At 44.8% G+C, this 15,268-nt stretch overlaps 1 protein-coding gene across 1 annotated transcript in view; it reads left to right on the top strand.

Annotated features, from left to right (window-relative positions):
* FOXN1 (forkhead box N1) overlaps window positions 1-15,268 on the top strand; it is a 126,383-nt gene that overhangs the window by 50,994 nt on the left and 60,121 nt on the right. The window contains exon 3 of the mRNA XM_088477809.1: window positions 7,373-7,533. Coding sequence (XP_088333935.1) covers window positions 7,373-7,533 — 161 coding nt within the window. The remainder of the gene's footprint in view (window positions 1-7,372; window positions 7,534-15,268) is intronic.

Genomic DNA, 15,268 nt, shown 5'->3' with positions numbered 1-15,268 from the left:
AAAATCACCCTAAAGTGGTTTGGTTTTGGTTTTTCATCTGGGTTTTATAAAAAAAAAAATGATAAAAAGTTTTTTAAAACAGCTAAAATCATGTAATTTTTGCAATTCAAAACCCGAAATTTGGATTTAAAATCCAAATCCCAAACAGTAGGAATATTGGATCTGTCCAATTTCACAAAATTCAGGTGGATTCAGATTTCTGGAGAACCGCACATCTCTAGTTTTTTAGGAGGTGTATCTTATGTGGGTACTGCAGCTCTACGCAATGATGAAGATGACCACACAAAGCACCATTTAGCGGTTGCTAGGTGACTGCTGACATGCAGACCCCTCCAGCTGATAGTACATAATCCACGAGCATCCCAGCTGTCTATTATTAATTATCAGGTTGTGACAGCAGCTTTATTATTAATACAGTCAGGACACTATTATTAAAAAATCTTTTACGGTAGTGCCTGGCGCAGTGAATGATGCAGCAGTTGCCCATTTCTACAATTACTGTACCCCCCGCCGTGCAACACAAAATGCCTATAAGAGCTGCATGTTTGAGAGCCTTGATGTAGAGCTTTACTATACATACAGTAGCAACATGCTCCATGGGTTTTTAAAACAAATACAGTAGCAATAACGACTGATCTCTGCAGGGTCCCAAGTTCATTATAATACAGAACAATCCCCTCACCCCCAAGATGACTTATTTTTATACTTGTGAATAGAGATGGTCTGGACATCTTACAGCCCGGAACTCTGGCCCACTGTACCAAGCACACCTGTTTTATTCTGTCTGTGAATTTCCCTTTGTTTGTAGAACTACTCATACGACATAAACCCCTAATTTACATGATTAATGCAAAAATTATCATTTTAAAATCAATTTTGTATCCTCTGCCATCCCCAAGCAGTATTTCCAATTGCTTTGTATTAGGGGTGAGCGGGTTCGGATTTCTGAAATCCGAACCCCCCCGAGCCCCCCCGATCCGAGGCCGATCCGAGTCAGGCTCGACTTTTCCGGCCTGAATCGGATCTGAAATCAAGGCAAAACGTCATCATCCCGCCTTCTGGGTCTTGGATCCTATATAAGGTACCCGCGTCGGCGCCATTTTCTCACTCGGCTGTGGACAGTGAAGAGGGAGGGTGGGAGTTAGGGCTGGCTGGGCTGTGTAGTGTAGTGCAGTGCAGTGTAGTGTAGTGTTGTGCTGTGCTGTGCTGTGCTGCGCTGTGCTGCGCTGTGCTGCTGTTGTCCATAGGGGCTGGCTGGACTGTGTTGTGCAGTCAGTTGTCCATAGGGGCTGTGTCCACTCCAAAGTCCTGTGCAGTGTCCCAGTCCTAAAGGGGTGCTGTAGTGTTGTCCAGGGGGTGCTCTGTCCATCAGGGGTGCTCCCCCCCAAGTGCAAAAAAAAATATTTTTTTTCTGTGTTTGTGAACTGTGTGCGTAGTAGCCGCACGTGCATCAACAAAGGAGCAGTGCCAAGCGTGCGCCTGTGTCCCATAAGTAAAAGGCCGGCTGGATTGACCGCTAAAGGGTGCTGTAACCCCCAAAGGGCACTCCAAACAAAATAAAAAAATATATTTTTTTGTGTTTGTGAATTGTGTGCGCAGTAGCCGCACGTGCATCAACAAAGTAGTGCCAAGCGTGCGCCCGTGTCCCATAAATAAAGGGCCGGCTGGATTGACCGCTAAAGGGTGCTGTTACCCCCAAAGGGCACTCCAAACAAAATAAAAAAAAAATTCTGTGTTTGTGAATTGTGTGCACTGTGGCTGCACGTGCATCAACAAAGGAGCAGCGCCAAGTGTGCGCCTGTGTCCCATAAGTAAAGGGCCGGCTGGCTCGTTTATTAAAGGGTGGTGTAACCCACAAAGTACACTAGTCTCCAACAAAAATAAAAAATTATTTTCTGTGTTTGTGTGCGCCTTAGCCGCACGTATATATCAATATAACATAAATGGAGGACCAAACTTTCTCCGATAAAAATAAAATAGGGAAAGATCAAGAACCACTTCCTCCTAGTGCTGAAGCTGCTGCCACTAGTCATGACATAGACGATAACATGCCATCAACGTCGTCTGCCAAGGCCGATGCCCAATGTCATAGTAGAGGGCACATACAATCCCAAATGACAAAGTTCAGGAAAATGACCTTGAAAAAAACATTTAAATCATCTGAAGAGAAACATAAACTTGCCAATATGCCAGTTACGACACGGAGTGGCAAGGAATGGCTAAGGTCTTTCCCTATGTTCATGACTAGTGGTTCAGCTTCACATGACGATGGAAGCCCTCCTCCCTCTAAAAAAATCAAATGAGTTAAGCTGGCAAAAGCACAGCGAAGAACTGTGCGTTCTAAGAAGATATCACAAATCCCCAAGGAGAGTCCAAGTGTGGTGGCGGTTCCGATGCCTGACCTTCCCAGCACTGGACGGGAAGAGGTGGCTCTTTCCACCATTTGCACGCCCCCTGCAAGTGCTGAAAGGAGCACCCACAGTCCACTTGCTGATATGCAAATTGAAGATGTCACTGTTGAAGTACAACAGGATGAGGATACTGGTGTAGCTGGCGCTGAGGAGGAAGTTGGCGAGGAGGATTCTGATGGTGATGTGGTTTGTTTAAATCAGGCTCCGGGGGAGACAGTTGTTGTCCGTGGGATGAAAAAGCCCATCACGGTCATGCCTGGGCAGAAGACCAAACATTCCACCTCTTTGGTCTGGCAATATTTCTATCCAAATCCGGACAACAACTGTCTTGCCATATGTACCATATGTAAAGGTGAAATAAGTAGGGGTAGGGACGTTAACCACCTAGGAACATCCTCCCTTATACGGCACCTGCAGCGCGTTCATAAAAAGTTACTGTCAAGTTCAGAAACTTTGGCTAAGACCGTAAGCAGTCCAGGGTCACCTAAATCCCTTTTTCCTGTTTTATCCAAGGAATCGGTGGATGAGGAGGATGAGGACGACATCTTGCCTCCGTAGAACCAGTTTATGCAGGGACACATTAATTGCCAGCTTGTTTTGTGGGGGCCCAAACGAACCAATCATTTCAGCTACAGTCATGTGGCAGACCCTGGCGCTGAAATGATTGGTTTGTTAAGTGTGCATGTCCTATTTATACAACATAAGGGTGGGTGGGAGGGCCCAAGGACAATTCCATCTTGCACCTCTTTTTTTTCTTTGCAGTATGTACTGTTTGAGGCCTAGTTTTTCAAACTGCCATCCTGTCTGCCACTGCAGTGTCACTCCTAGATAGGCCACGTGTTTGTGCCGCCCACTCGTGTCGCTTAGCATAGTCATCCAGCTACCTCGGTGCAACGTTTTGGCCATAAAAACAATATTGTGAGGTGTGAGGTGTTCAGAATAGACTGGAAATGAGTGAAAATGAAGGTTATTGAGGTTAATAATAGCATAGGAGCAGAAAAACCTACAAATTCTGTGATTTTAGCTGTTTTTATGCTTTTTTTCAAAAAAATACAGATCCAAAACACAAAACCCAGAACCCAAAACACGGAAGGGTGGTTTTGGCAAAACCAATCCAGATCCAAAACACGAAGAAAGATCCAGATCCAAAACCAAAACACAAAACACGAAAAGTGGCTGGTGCACACCCCTACTTTGTATACATACTTATAAGAAAGAGCTGCACATAACACATATTCATTTTGGCTGGAAGTTACTGATTTACAGTCTTGTGTGGATCAATGTTGCTGTTCACGGTTGAATTCTAGATGACATCTAACCGTACATACCAAGTAGATTCAATAGTCCATGATCCTCCCCGAGGCCGTGCCTTACATATCACGTAGATTGAATAGTCCATGATCCTCCCTGAGGCCGGGCCTTACAGTCAAAGAAATACTTTTTTTTAATTAATTATTATTTATAGAACTCTCTTGCAACCTAATATTTACTTTAAATCAAAAGCCTCGGGAAACAGAGATTAAAATGTTGATAGTTCATTAAATCATTTATATAGTACTTTTGTATATATCGTTCACAAAAGAGAGAAGTTCACTTCTGCACTAGTATTTTCATAACATAGATGGTTTATTTCTTTTTTGGGGTGCTGCCAATGACAACAGTAAGAAAACTGTAAACAATAAGATAAAGAAAACGGGATTGTATAATCATGGTGCACAAATAAACATAAATTGTAATAAATTTACATTAACAAAGTTTACAAACCAGCAAAATAATTCTAAAAACATATATAGACACAGAAAAAGTGCAAAAAAGTTGTGCAATGAAATAATAAATGTGAAATAAAAAACAAAGAATCCGCTGTGTGTTTCTATAGCTTGGATTCTTATTTAAATGCTAAATGTGTGTATACACTGCTCATATATCATGGATAAAAATATAATTTTTAATTTTAAATATGAAACTAGTGTGTTGTCTTTTATGGAATGTGTATGAAGTCAGGGCAGGTAAGTACTCTATCCCTACACCTCTTCCCCTCCTAACCCTCCCTTTGCGGTGCCTAACCCTAACCTACCCCACTAGTGCCTAACCCTAACCTCCCCCCCCAGGGGTGCCTAGCCCTAACCCCTCTTACCGCTCCCTAACCCTCCCTGGGGGCTGCTTAACCCTATCCTCCCCCCCAAACCTAACCCTAACCCCGCTACGCTCCCTAAAACTAACCCTCCCCTCCCGCGGCTAACGCTAAGGGTGGCCCGGATTTACCTCGTTCGGACTGGTGTCGTTCGGCATTCCGGCGTCGGGATTAAGATATCTCTTATTCTTATAAAGAAGAAGAGAGGAGTCTAGGGTAAGTAGGCTATTCCTCATTTAACCTATTTGTGTATTCATGCTGACCTCAGAAAGATTAATGTATATACAAATAGGAAATTGAAAGAACCTCAATAATATATTGAGGTGCGCTAACACATATAGATGTCTCTTGGACAGGAATAAAGATCTAAATTAAGCCTAAAGTGATATTTGAGCAATCCTACAGAAATAAATAAGCTATAGAGAACTATATATAAACAGAGAAAAAATAACTTATAAACTACAAATATAAAGGGGAAATAAAGAGAGGCCTTCTCAAGTCCAAAAAGCATAAATGAAGACCCCTATAAACAAGTCTCCACATATATAGGACCTATCTAGATACTATATTATGTTAATATCTCTAATGATATGGTGAAAGCTCTGCATCCATAAAATCCCTCAACATAATTTATTAAAAAAACATATCTAGTATAATAGAGTCCTAAATGGCTTAATCGGACAAACTATATAGTACATAGCACACTAAACCTGGCAGACATTTACAGAGGTACAGGGAGGAGATAGAGGGGCGCCAGGAGATGCTGGGGATAAAAGAAGAGGAAGCTACAAGTGAGAATGATTATAAATTAAATATTGACAGGGACGAACAGCGCCCCCTGTCCTGCAGTGCTCTATGCCATGGCACATGTTGCACCGCCCTGATTTAAAGTTATGTTTTATTTATGTGCCATGATATGACAACCCCTTTATCTCTATCTTGTTGTTTACATATTGTTCACAAAAACTTTGGGCCTCCTTTTCAAATTGTAGATCAACCGAAGCACAACATAAAAACCTCTTTGTTGGAACTGTGCACCTAGGTTAGCATCAAAACGCATGGGCTTGCAGATCAGGATGGCGGCATTCGCACTGTACAGTAGCAGAAGTTTGGAATGGGTAATGTGAGAAGTAGGCGCAACAAAAGTTTTACGTTTGCAAAGTGATATTATTGATTTGCAATAAAGGGTGGAGAGGGTCCAAAAGCCATCTCCATTCTGCATATTCTGATTGGGCAGTGCCCTAGATCTGTACTGTGATAGATGTTGCACTTTCTAGCCAGCTACCCTTCATAGAGAATTAGGATAAGCTGAGCAGTATTTTGGGAGAATTTTTTTATTTAATGAAAGGGATGGGTATAAAGTGGAAGGAGTTTGGATATGTTATATGATCTTCAAACCTTTGCACAGTACACCTACTGAGATTTTCTGCCTCTCAGAGAACGTAGTTACCTGACGTATCTTCCAATAGTGAAGAGTCGGCTTGGACCTTTACACTCAGGCAGACCAAGGTATGTTGAACTGTACATCCAGTGTACTCTCATTGAGATCCAGTGTGTGCAAATCTAATCTTTATAGAATTTAATTGAAACCATTTACAAAAACTTAATACCCAGCACCATTGCTTCTAATGTCACCATAGTCATCTGCTAGTGTGGCAGTAGCATTCAGTTTGCAAACCAAGGGTAAATACATTGGCAAGCCTACAGTAAGCACCATACACTAGTAACAAGCACATGCTGAATGCGTTACACATGCATTTTCACTCAAGTTATTAGGCAAAGAAATACGAATGTATTGAAAGCACCTTATTCTTCATACATGGCTTTTAGCAGTCATTTATTAACGGATACATTTTCCTTCTCAATTATTATTTGCAGAGCTTTCATTAAATATAATATTTACTATAGATCAGAAGCCTGGTGAAGCAGTTTGCCTGTTTTGCAAATGACTTATCCAGCCAATAAACATATATATATATATATATATATATATATATTTTGTATATACTTTATGTGCCCTCAGTTCTAGCTGTGTTTATCTAACATGTAGTTCAATGGCTCAAGACATTTAACCATTGACTTTTTGCCCAAGCTCCTATGTCATTGCCCAAGACGCTGCTGTCCATTAACCAGTGGTTAAACACATCAATGTACTGGCACATGTGAAGCTTATCGGCGATACATAGCCAACTATACACGTGGGGACGGATGCAGACTTGTGTGCAAGTTGACAGATGTTGCACTGTGCATGCTTTTTAGCTAAACACATGCAATTACAGGAGATATAAGGGGAGATTTATCAAAGCTTGGAGAAGATTAATTAGAGAGAGATAGGTTACCAACCAATCAGCTCCAAACTGTTGTGTTTCAGCCTGAAATATGACAGTTAGAAGCTGATTGGTTAATACTTTATCTCTCTCCATTTTATTACCCTCCAAGCTTTGATACATCCCCCCTCAGATTTGTATGCAATTTCGCATTTCCACTTGTGACTGAATGGGTGTAACCAGGTAGCAACTGGGCACATGTAGGCTAAGCTTAGTGAGGGCGTGTCGAGGGCATGGAATTGCGGGCTAAGCAGAGTTTTCTGCTTGCTGAAGTCTGTCTTTGGTGCGCTGACCCCTGTGTTTTGGATCTGGATTTATCTTTGTGTTTTGGTTTTGTTTTTGGATCTGGGTTTAAAAAAAGAATTGATAAAAAGTTTTTAAGGAGAGCTAAAATCGTGTAATTTTTGCAGTCCAAAACCCAAACTTCGGATTTAAAATTAAAAAATAAAAACTTATTACTGTGTATAACCTTTTAATTGATTTTTTTTTTGTTCCTTTTATAGGTTTTTTACCCAGCCAGAATTTAGTGGATTCTTTGATAATGCAGGACCAATCCAGCATGACTTTTACATCAGGATCTCTGGATAGTGATGGTTCTCCCATAATCCAATCAAAGGAGAGGATACAGGATCAAGCAGTTTCCATGACAACTGGTTTGCCAATGGTAAATTAAACTTTACACGTAACTACTGAGCTAATATGTAACAAATACGTTTGGATATGGATTGGAAAGCACTGGTGTTTACAACTTACATCCAATTTGAATTTCATTCAGTCACTTTTGTTATAAGTGTATTTCAAATATATACTCTAATCTGGGTAGTAAAAATGTATCTACACACTAAGGGGCTAATGCAGATTTGAAAGAAAGACAATTTATTTAGTGTGTCTTGTGTGTTTTCCAACTGTACATGCTCCAGAACCAAGCGCAGCGCATCTATGGGAGATGCAGTGTCATAGGCATCACAATCACATCTCCACTTGTAACTGAAGGGGCGTAACTGAGCTGTGAAAATCGGCTAATGTGTACCCACTCTGTTGAGCCATGCACGCTCCCATTTGGTCATCAGTCGCATCGTCAGGGCGGCCCTACATGCAGCTCAATCTGACAATGCGACTGGCAATGCCAGAGCCGTAACTAGATTTTTTGGTGCCCTGTGCCAGAGAGAGCATTGGCGCCCCCGCTCCCCCATTTTTCAAATAGAGACATAAGACACGCACCCGGAAAAGGGCCATGGCCTCATGGGGAAGGGCCAGGGAAGAGATAGGGGCAGCCAGGAGATGCTGGGGATAAAAGAAGAGGAAGTTACAAGAGAGAATGATAATAAACAGAAAATTGAAATGCCCAATCAGCGCCCCCTGCCCCGCGTTGCCCTGTGCCATGGCATAGGTCGCACTACCCTAGTTACCGCCCTGGACGCCATGCAGGGGATGCACCTAGTTTCGACATATCGGGCGGTTGTCTAATGTGTACCGGCTGCCCGATATGTTGGCTCATCGCTTGTGCAGTCGCCCATCGCATCGTTGGGTGCACACAACGTTTAGGGTGTAACCAGTTTAAGTTCAGTGAGTGTAGGTTGGTTTGCAGTTATAGTGGGCTTTGCAGATTTCTGTGCCTGTTTTCAAACTGATCTTTTGGACCTATAATAGGACAGGCAAGTAAATACTGTATACAACAATGATTACAGATACAAAACCAAGTATCAATAGGGGAGGTTCGCTTACAAATATGCACACAGGCAAATATATGGGATGAGTATGGGATCCCGGCTGTCAGAAAACCAACAGCAGCATCCCGACAGTCAGAATCCTGACAGAATTTGGCAAGTATCTTTTCCTTAACCCTCCCCCTAACCCACTTTTCCCGCAGCCTAACCCTAACCCCCCTCCCCCACAGCCTAACTCTAACCACCCTCCCCCACAGCCTAACCCTAACCATCCCCCTAGTGCCTTACCCTAACCCTAAAACTCAACGTTGAGATGTCAGCGGACGGGATTCTGGAGCAGGGATTCTGACTGCTGGCATCCTGACCAACAGAATTCGGACTAGATCCCAAATATACATATCTGGTTCCATGAGCCAATGCAGGAGTAAATCTAACTTGCATTCGCCACTGCATGGGCTCTTATCCATGGGAATGGTTCCTTAGACAGCTTCCTTGATTATTAGGATCTGACACTGGACAAAGGGCCTGATTCAGACCCGCTCACGAACGGGTCGATGTTAGGCCACTGCGCATGCGCACGCCGGAGCCGGCTCCGACGTGCACATGCGCGAGACCCGGCTAGTGACGGGCGCTCCCTCGCTCCGGGTCTCACACCAAAAGGGGGCGGCTGTCAATTTTGATCGACAGTTCGCACCGTTTTGAAGGCGTGGCGTGGGGGTGGCTTCACAAACGGAGGCTTTGCCATGCGTACGCCTGCCATTTGTGGGCGGCCCCACTGACATCACCAGTGATGTCAGTGGGAGAGCTTTCAGCTCTATTAGAGCCAGAAGCTCTCTGGGGCTTGCGGCCACGAGACCCTACCACAAGGGTCTCGTCGCAAGCCCGATGGTCGCGATGGTCTTGACCATCGCGACCATCATCCTGGCTGCTCACAGTAGCTGTGGGTGGTCACCCACAGCTATGCTAGCGGCCAGGAGGCTGCTCCAAAAAAAAAAAAAGCCCTGATTCAGAGCGAGCGCTCTTTTAGAGCGTCCGGCTCTGAATCAGGCCCAAAGTCATTGCTATAAATCATTGATAAGGGAATGAACAAAGTTTCATTAGACTCTGTAAATTGTCTGCAAAATTAATAGCGAAAGTATTTCAGTGCAGGGGTTGTAACCATCGGAGGCTGACACTACAGAAAAGTAATGTCTTGCAACAGGACCACAGAGCTCCACTATAGTATAAAATGGGAATAGATTATTCCAAATAATAAAAAGTCCCCAGTTAAACTAAAAATGGAGCTGATTCTGAATCGGACACAAAGGCATGAGCTGTGGAGCTGATTCAGACCCACTCGCTAGGATGCCATCGCTCGTAGCTAGCCGATAGTTGCAATCTGCACATGCGTATGCATCGCAATACGCGTGCGCGAACGCTCTCGAAGCAATCGCTTGCTCGCTGCGCATAGACAGCCCAACAGACTGAGTGACAGAAGAAGCAGTTTGTGGGTGGTGACAGGGGCAGTCCACTAGAAATGGGGAAGTGGAGGTACGAACGCAGGCGTGTCTGAGTGTACCAACGCCGTTTTAGAGGTGTGCATAATTAACAGGCAGCGTAATTGTACACGTCACTTGGTGGAATTTCACACTGAAGTGATCACAGTGCTTGCGGCAGGGTATAGTCAACCTCAAGCGCTGCGATCGCATCCGATGGTGCTCGATGTACCAATGTTTTCATGCACTTCCAGGAGATGACGTGCGCAAGTGGGCGTCTTATGAATGGCTGGTGGGCGTCTGCATACACTACGTGATCGCATGCCAAGACATAGTGGGCGTGCTAATGCTTGCCATGCGATTGCCTGCCTTGCTGGGCATGCGCTGGCTATGCATACACAAGGTGTGAGCGAATGCATCTAGCGAGCGGGTCTGAATGAGCTCCTGTATTCTAAAACTCACCATCTTGAAAAGAGACATGGCCACCTCCCGGCTCAGAATCAGCCGCAAATGGCTGGCTCTAATTGTTTGCCTCTGCCACTCACCAGAACAATCTCAGCTTAGCATAGAGAAATTGTGTGGTCCCAGAATGAGAACCCATGAATACCACCACAGCAATTTAGCTCTCATAGACCTGGTAAGACAGTAGGACATATGATGCAATACAACAGCAGTCTAGTGTACGACGGCACCATGTGTCATTACGGGGGGGTAGTTAAAATACCAGTGTGCAGGATGCTGGTGCTCTGAATGCTTGCGGCGGAATCCCGACACCAGTCCGAATCCCAGCGCCGGCATCCCGGCCACCAACATCCCAAAGGTAAGTAGTGGTGTTAGGCACTAGGGGGAGGGTTAGGTACTGGGGGGAGGGTTAAGTTTAGGCACTAGGGGAGGGGGAGGTTAGGTTTAGGGTACTGGGAGGGAAGGTTAGGGTAGGGGTAGGGTGAGAATACTTATCCAACAGGGGTCGGTATCCTGACCCTGTCGGGAAACCAGCATCAGGATCCTGACTGCCGGGATCCAAGCGCGACATCTTGTACCCAACCCATCATTACATGCTGCGTGTAAAAACACCGCATCATTTATTGCATCGTCCAATCTGCCGGGCAGAACAGCAGATGGGACAATGTGCTGAACAACCGTTGCGAACTACAGATTGGGTGTACACATTATACGACGTGTAAAATATATTGTTCTGATGCACGTCAGAACAATTTATCATACGATACAACGTGTACCCAGAGTTAGTTGACCTATCACAAAATTAAGACAACATCCTTGTTGTACTTAATGCAGATGGCAGCTGTGGAACTTATAAGACACAGGGGACTATGTACTAAGGAGATACAGTCGGGATGCCGGCGGACGGGATACCGGACGTCAGTATACCGATGCCGGCATCCCAACGGGATCAAGATACCGACGTCGGCATCCTAAAGGTAAGTATGCGGGTTAGGCCCGGGATGGGGGGGTTAGGTTTAGGGACTTGCCGGGGTGGGGTAGGGTTAGACACCGACCGGGGGGGTTAGACTGCGGACAGGGGAGATTAGGGTTAGGCACCACCAGGGGGGAGGTTAGTGTTATGCACCGCCTGGGGAGGGTTAGGTTTAGGGTGCAGGAAGGGGGGGTTTTGGGTTCAGGCACTACCGTGGGGAGGTTAGGGGTAGGCACCACTAGGGGGAGGTTAGGGTTAGTTATCGGGGGAGGGTTAGCTTACTTACAGGCCCCTGTCCGGATCTTCAACATCGGGATGCCACTGTCAGTCTTCTGACCATCAGCATCCCGTCCGCCAGTATATCATACTGATTCCGTACTAAGCCTTGAAGAGAGAAAAAGTGGACCAATCACCTCCTAACTATCATTTTTCAAACACAGCCTGTAAAGTAACACTTAGGAGCTGATTGGTTGGTACTTTATCTCCGGCAACATCTCTCTCCAAGGCATAGCACAGTCAGGGTTTCCATCAGAAATTGTGGGGCCCGGGACTGACAAAATAGGCAGGGCCCCCCAGCCCCAATTATACAGAGCACGTCTAGAAAATGGAGGCATATTAAAATTAGCTGGAGCGAGTGGAGCTGACCATCTTACAGTAATCATCTCAATCAGCAATCCCTACTTCCATAAACAACTCATAGCACCCCTTCCCTTCAATAATCACCTGACAGAAAGTCTCCCCCCTTCAGCAAATCACCTTACAGCACACCTCCTTCCCAATCTCCGCAGCAAGTTCCCCCCTTCAAATATCACACCACAGCTCCCTCCTCCCTTCAATAATGAGGCTTAACCCCCCCCCCCCTTTCCCAGCAAACTTATCTTCTTAACTTTGGTGCTGGTCTCTGGTCTTCGGTTCTGTCATGAGCCGGCAACTTTCTCCCCTGCAATGGCTGGCACGTACGAGAAGCTCAGCTCAGGCAAGCGAAGCTGCCTGGGGAGCATCCTCTCTGCCTGCCTCCCACAGCCAGCCATGAATATGGCGGCAGCGGAGAGAAGAGAACTGGGCAGCCGCGCCGCAGCACGCTGGTAAAAGCGGCAGGCCCCCAGTCAGGCCTGTCTGTAACAGACAGTTCTCATTTTATTGTGGGGGGGGGTAGCTAGCGGCCAGTAGCATCGGGCAGGCCCCCCGAGTGTCCAGGCCGGGGACTTAAGACCTGGCAGTCTCCCCTTGATGGCGACCCTGAGTACAGTACATGTAGACCACAGTCTCACTATTAGTCCATAGGGGCTGAAAGTGGGTACTGGTGGTGGTGAGGTGAGGTAGAAGAAGTAGGCTGAAGTTTTGTTTAGGGTACAAAGAATCCTGCACTGATCCTACAATGCACCTGTTTATAGAATGCTTAACAAGCCTACCCTGTGGATGCGTTCTGGCAATCTAACCACACAGAACACATCTGCAACAGACATGCAAAAACACCTGAAATAGACAGGGAATATTCAATTTAAGGCTGTGCTTGTAAAATGGAATGCATCATTGACGTTATTTAAAAGGTTACACTACATTCACTGCCTTAGGCACCTGTTGGCTGTACGTTGACCCACACTTCCAAGAATATTTTTTGGTTTCATTTTGCAGGTGGAATATGCTCACTCAGATTATACATATATATACTTATATTTTCGCCATGCTCTTATCATGACCCCAAATTTACAGTATCATAACTGTCATTTAGTATCATTCTTGATACAAGATAAGGCAACTCAGATTAGAATTTTAGGAATGTAGTATTGCTCCGGGGGAAAGAACCAGAAGCACTAAGTAAGCGATTTTCTAATATAAATGTAATGAGTTCAAACACAAGAACTTCTACAGTACAGTTTCTCAAATGGCATCAATTTTAGGATTTTACATATGTTTGTATATACACAAACTAGTGGTGATTTACGAACATGGTGCAAGCCTATAAACCAATCAGACATTTGGGGTCCATCCAATTAGGTGTGAATTGCGAGTAGCCAGTTTGTTTTTTAAAATTCGCAGACTTCGCATCGAAGCACGCTCCTGAGAATTCTCCAATCCAATTAAAATTGCCTATTCACACTACTCGCAGCGGAGAGGTGCGAACTGACTGTCAAATGAGATTTGAGAGAAGTGCATGAAAAAGTGGGGAGACCATCCTGGACCTCCCAAAATGGATAATTTCATTAGCAGGACCGCATAGAAGGCTGTTTGTGGGCATTGGGAAGGTACTGTAGGTTTAAATGGTATCAAATGGCTGATTTGTGTGGGGGGGGGGTTTAAAGTGCAAGAAAATTATAGAAAAAATAACTTTTTATTTAATCTCAAACGAATTGAATGAAAAATGCAAAAAAAAGTAGGAAAAAAAGGTGATTTTGGGGTACTTTGAGGGCACCTTGAAAAATTTTTAAAAAATTATTTATTATTTTATTTTTCAATTAAAAAATATTGTAATAAAATTTGGGGTGCCTAAACTAATGAAAAAGTTGACTTTTCTAACCTTTGATTCAATATTGTCTCTGGTATTTTAGCTTGTTAGCTGAAGTGGCCACTGGTTGTTCCACTCTGTGTTATATTTTATGCAACACTGATGGTGAATACACATGGGACGATTTTAATTAACAATATGAACTATAACAATATCATTCATATCGTTACCGTTCAGATCGTTCATTTTTTTGGTGCCTTCCAACCCTCAAACGACCAGCGATGCGCAGGCACGTATGGACGATAATGATATCGTCCATTGGCCGTGCATCTAGGTTACATAGGGACCCTGGTCCATTGTTGGTGGGTTGGTGGTGTGCTGGATGAATGATATTGTTCATCCATCACACCGGGAAGGTGCAGGGAGATCTGTTGGCGATATCATTATCGCTGACTGACCGTCCCGTGTGTACGCACCATGAGACCTTTATAATATTTGGGCCAGTCGTGTATCCTTGTAGTTCCTTTGCCTATTGGCATATATCAGTACATATGTATGACCTTTCGTCATATCTTTGTATTTTATTTTTTCTTGAAAAATCAATTAAAAAAAAATTCTAATATTTTCTTGCGTTCTACCAGGGCTGGCAACAGAAATCTTGGGGCCCGGTACACTGATGTCTCTGGGGACCTAACCTCCTCACCACCACCCCCGAACTACACCCACACATCCCACAGCCATTAAATAAAGTAAAAATACACTATAACTTACCACACTGTCTGCGATACCTTCCAAGGACTTCTTGTTGACAGTGCAGTGGATGCCTCAGAGGTAGGAGGGAGGGTGTCTGCAGCCAGCCATCCTCAGTCTTCAGCCCCTCGTCGCCATCCTCAGCCTCTCATCACCATCCTCAGCCCAAAAGACTCTAATCACTTACCTCAGCCTCAGACCCTCATCACCATCCTCTACCCAAAAACCCCTTACCACCTTCCTCAGACTCTCATCACCAATCTCAGCAGTCATCACCAACCTCAGCCCAAAAGTCCCTCATCACCTTTCTCAGCCTTAGACCCTCATCACCACTCTCAGCCCTCATCAACTCTACAGCCCAAAAGCCCCTCATCTCCCTCCTCAGACCTTAGCACCTTCCTCAGCTCCCCATCACAATCCTCAAAGACAGCTCCCATCACCCTCCTCAGCCCCCAAAACCTTCCTCAGCCCTCGGCCCCTCACCACCACAGCCTGCTGAGCCAGCATGGACAGAGACGGTGTGCGGTTATGTGACCTACAATGTGACCTATGACATTCCACCACAATGCCGACTGCAAGGTCAAATCCGGGCTGCATCTGAGCCACATGAAAGAGCCCATTACTGC

This window comes from Taudactylus pleione, unplaced genomic scaffold (genome assembly GCF_031769625.1).
Source record: "Taudactylus pleione unplaced genomic scaffold, aTauple2 ptg000203l, whole genome shotgun sequence".
NCBI classification, from domain to species: domain Eukaryota; kingdom Metazoa; phylum Chordata; class Amphibia; order Anura; family Myobatrachidae; genus Taudactylus; species Taudactylus pleione.
The sequence above is the reverse complement of the archived record's forward strand: the minus strand, read 5'-3'. Positions and strand labels throughout refer to the sequence as shown.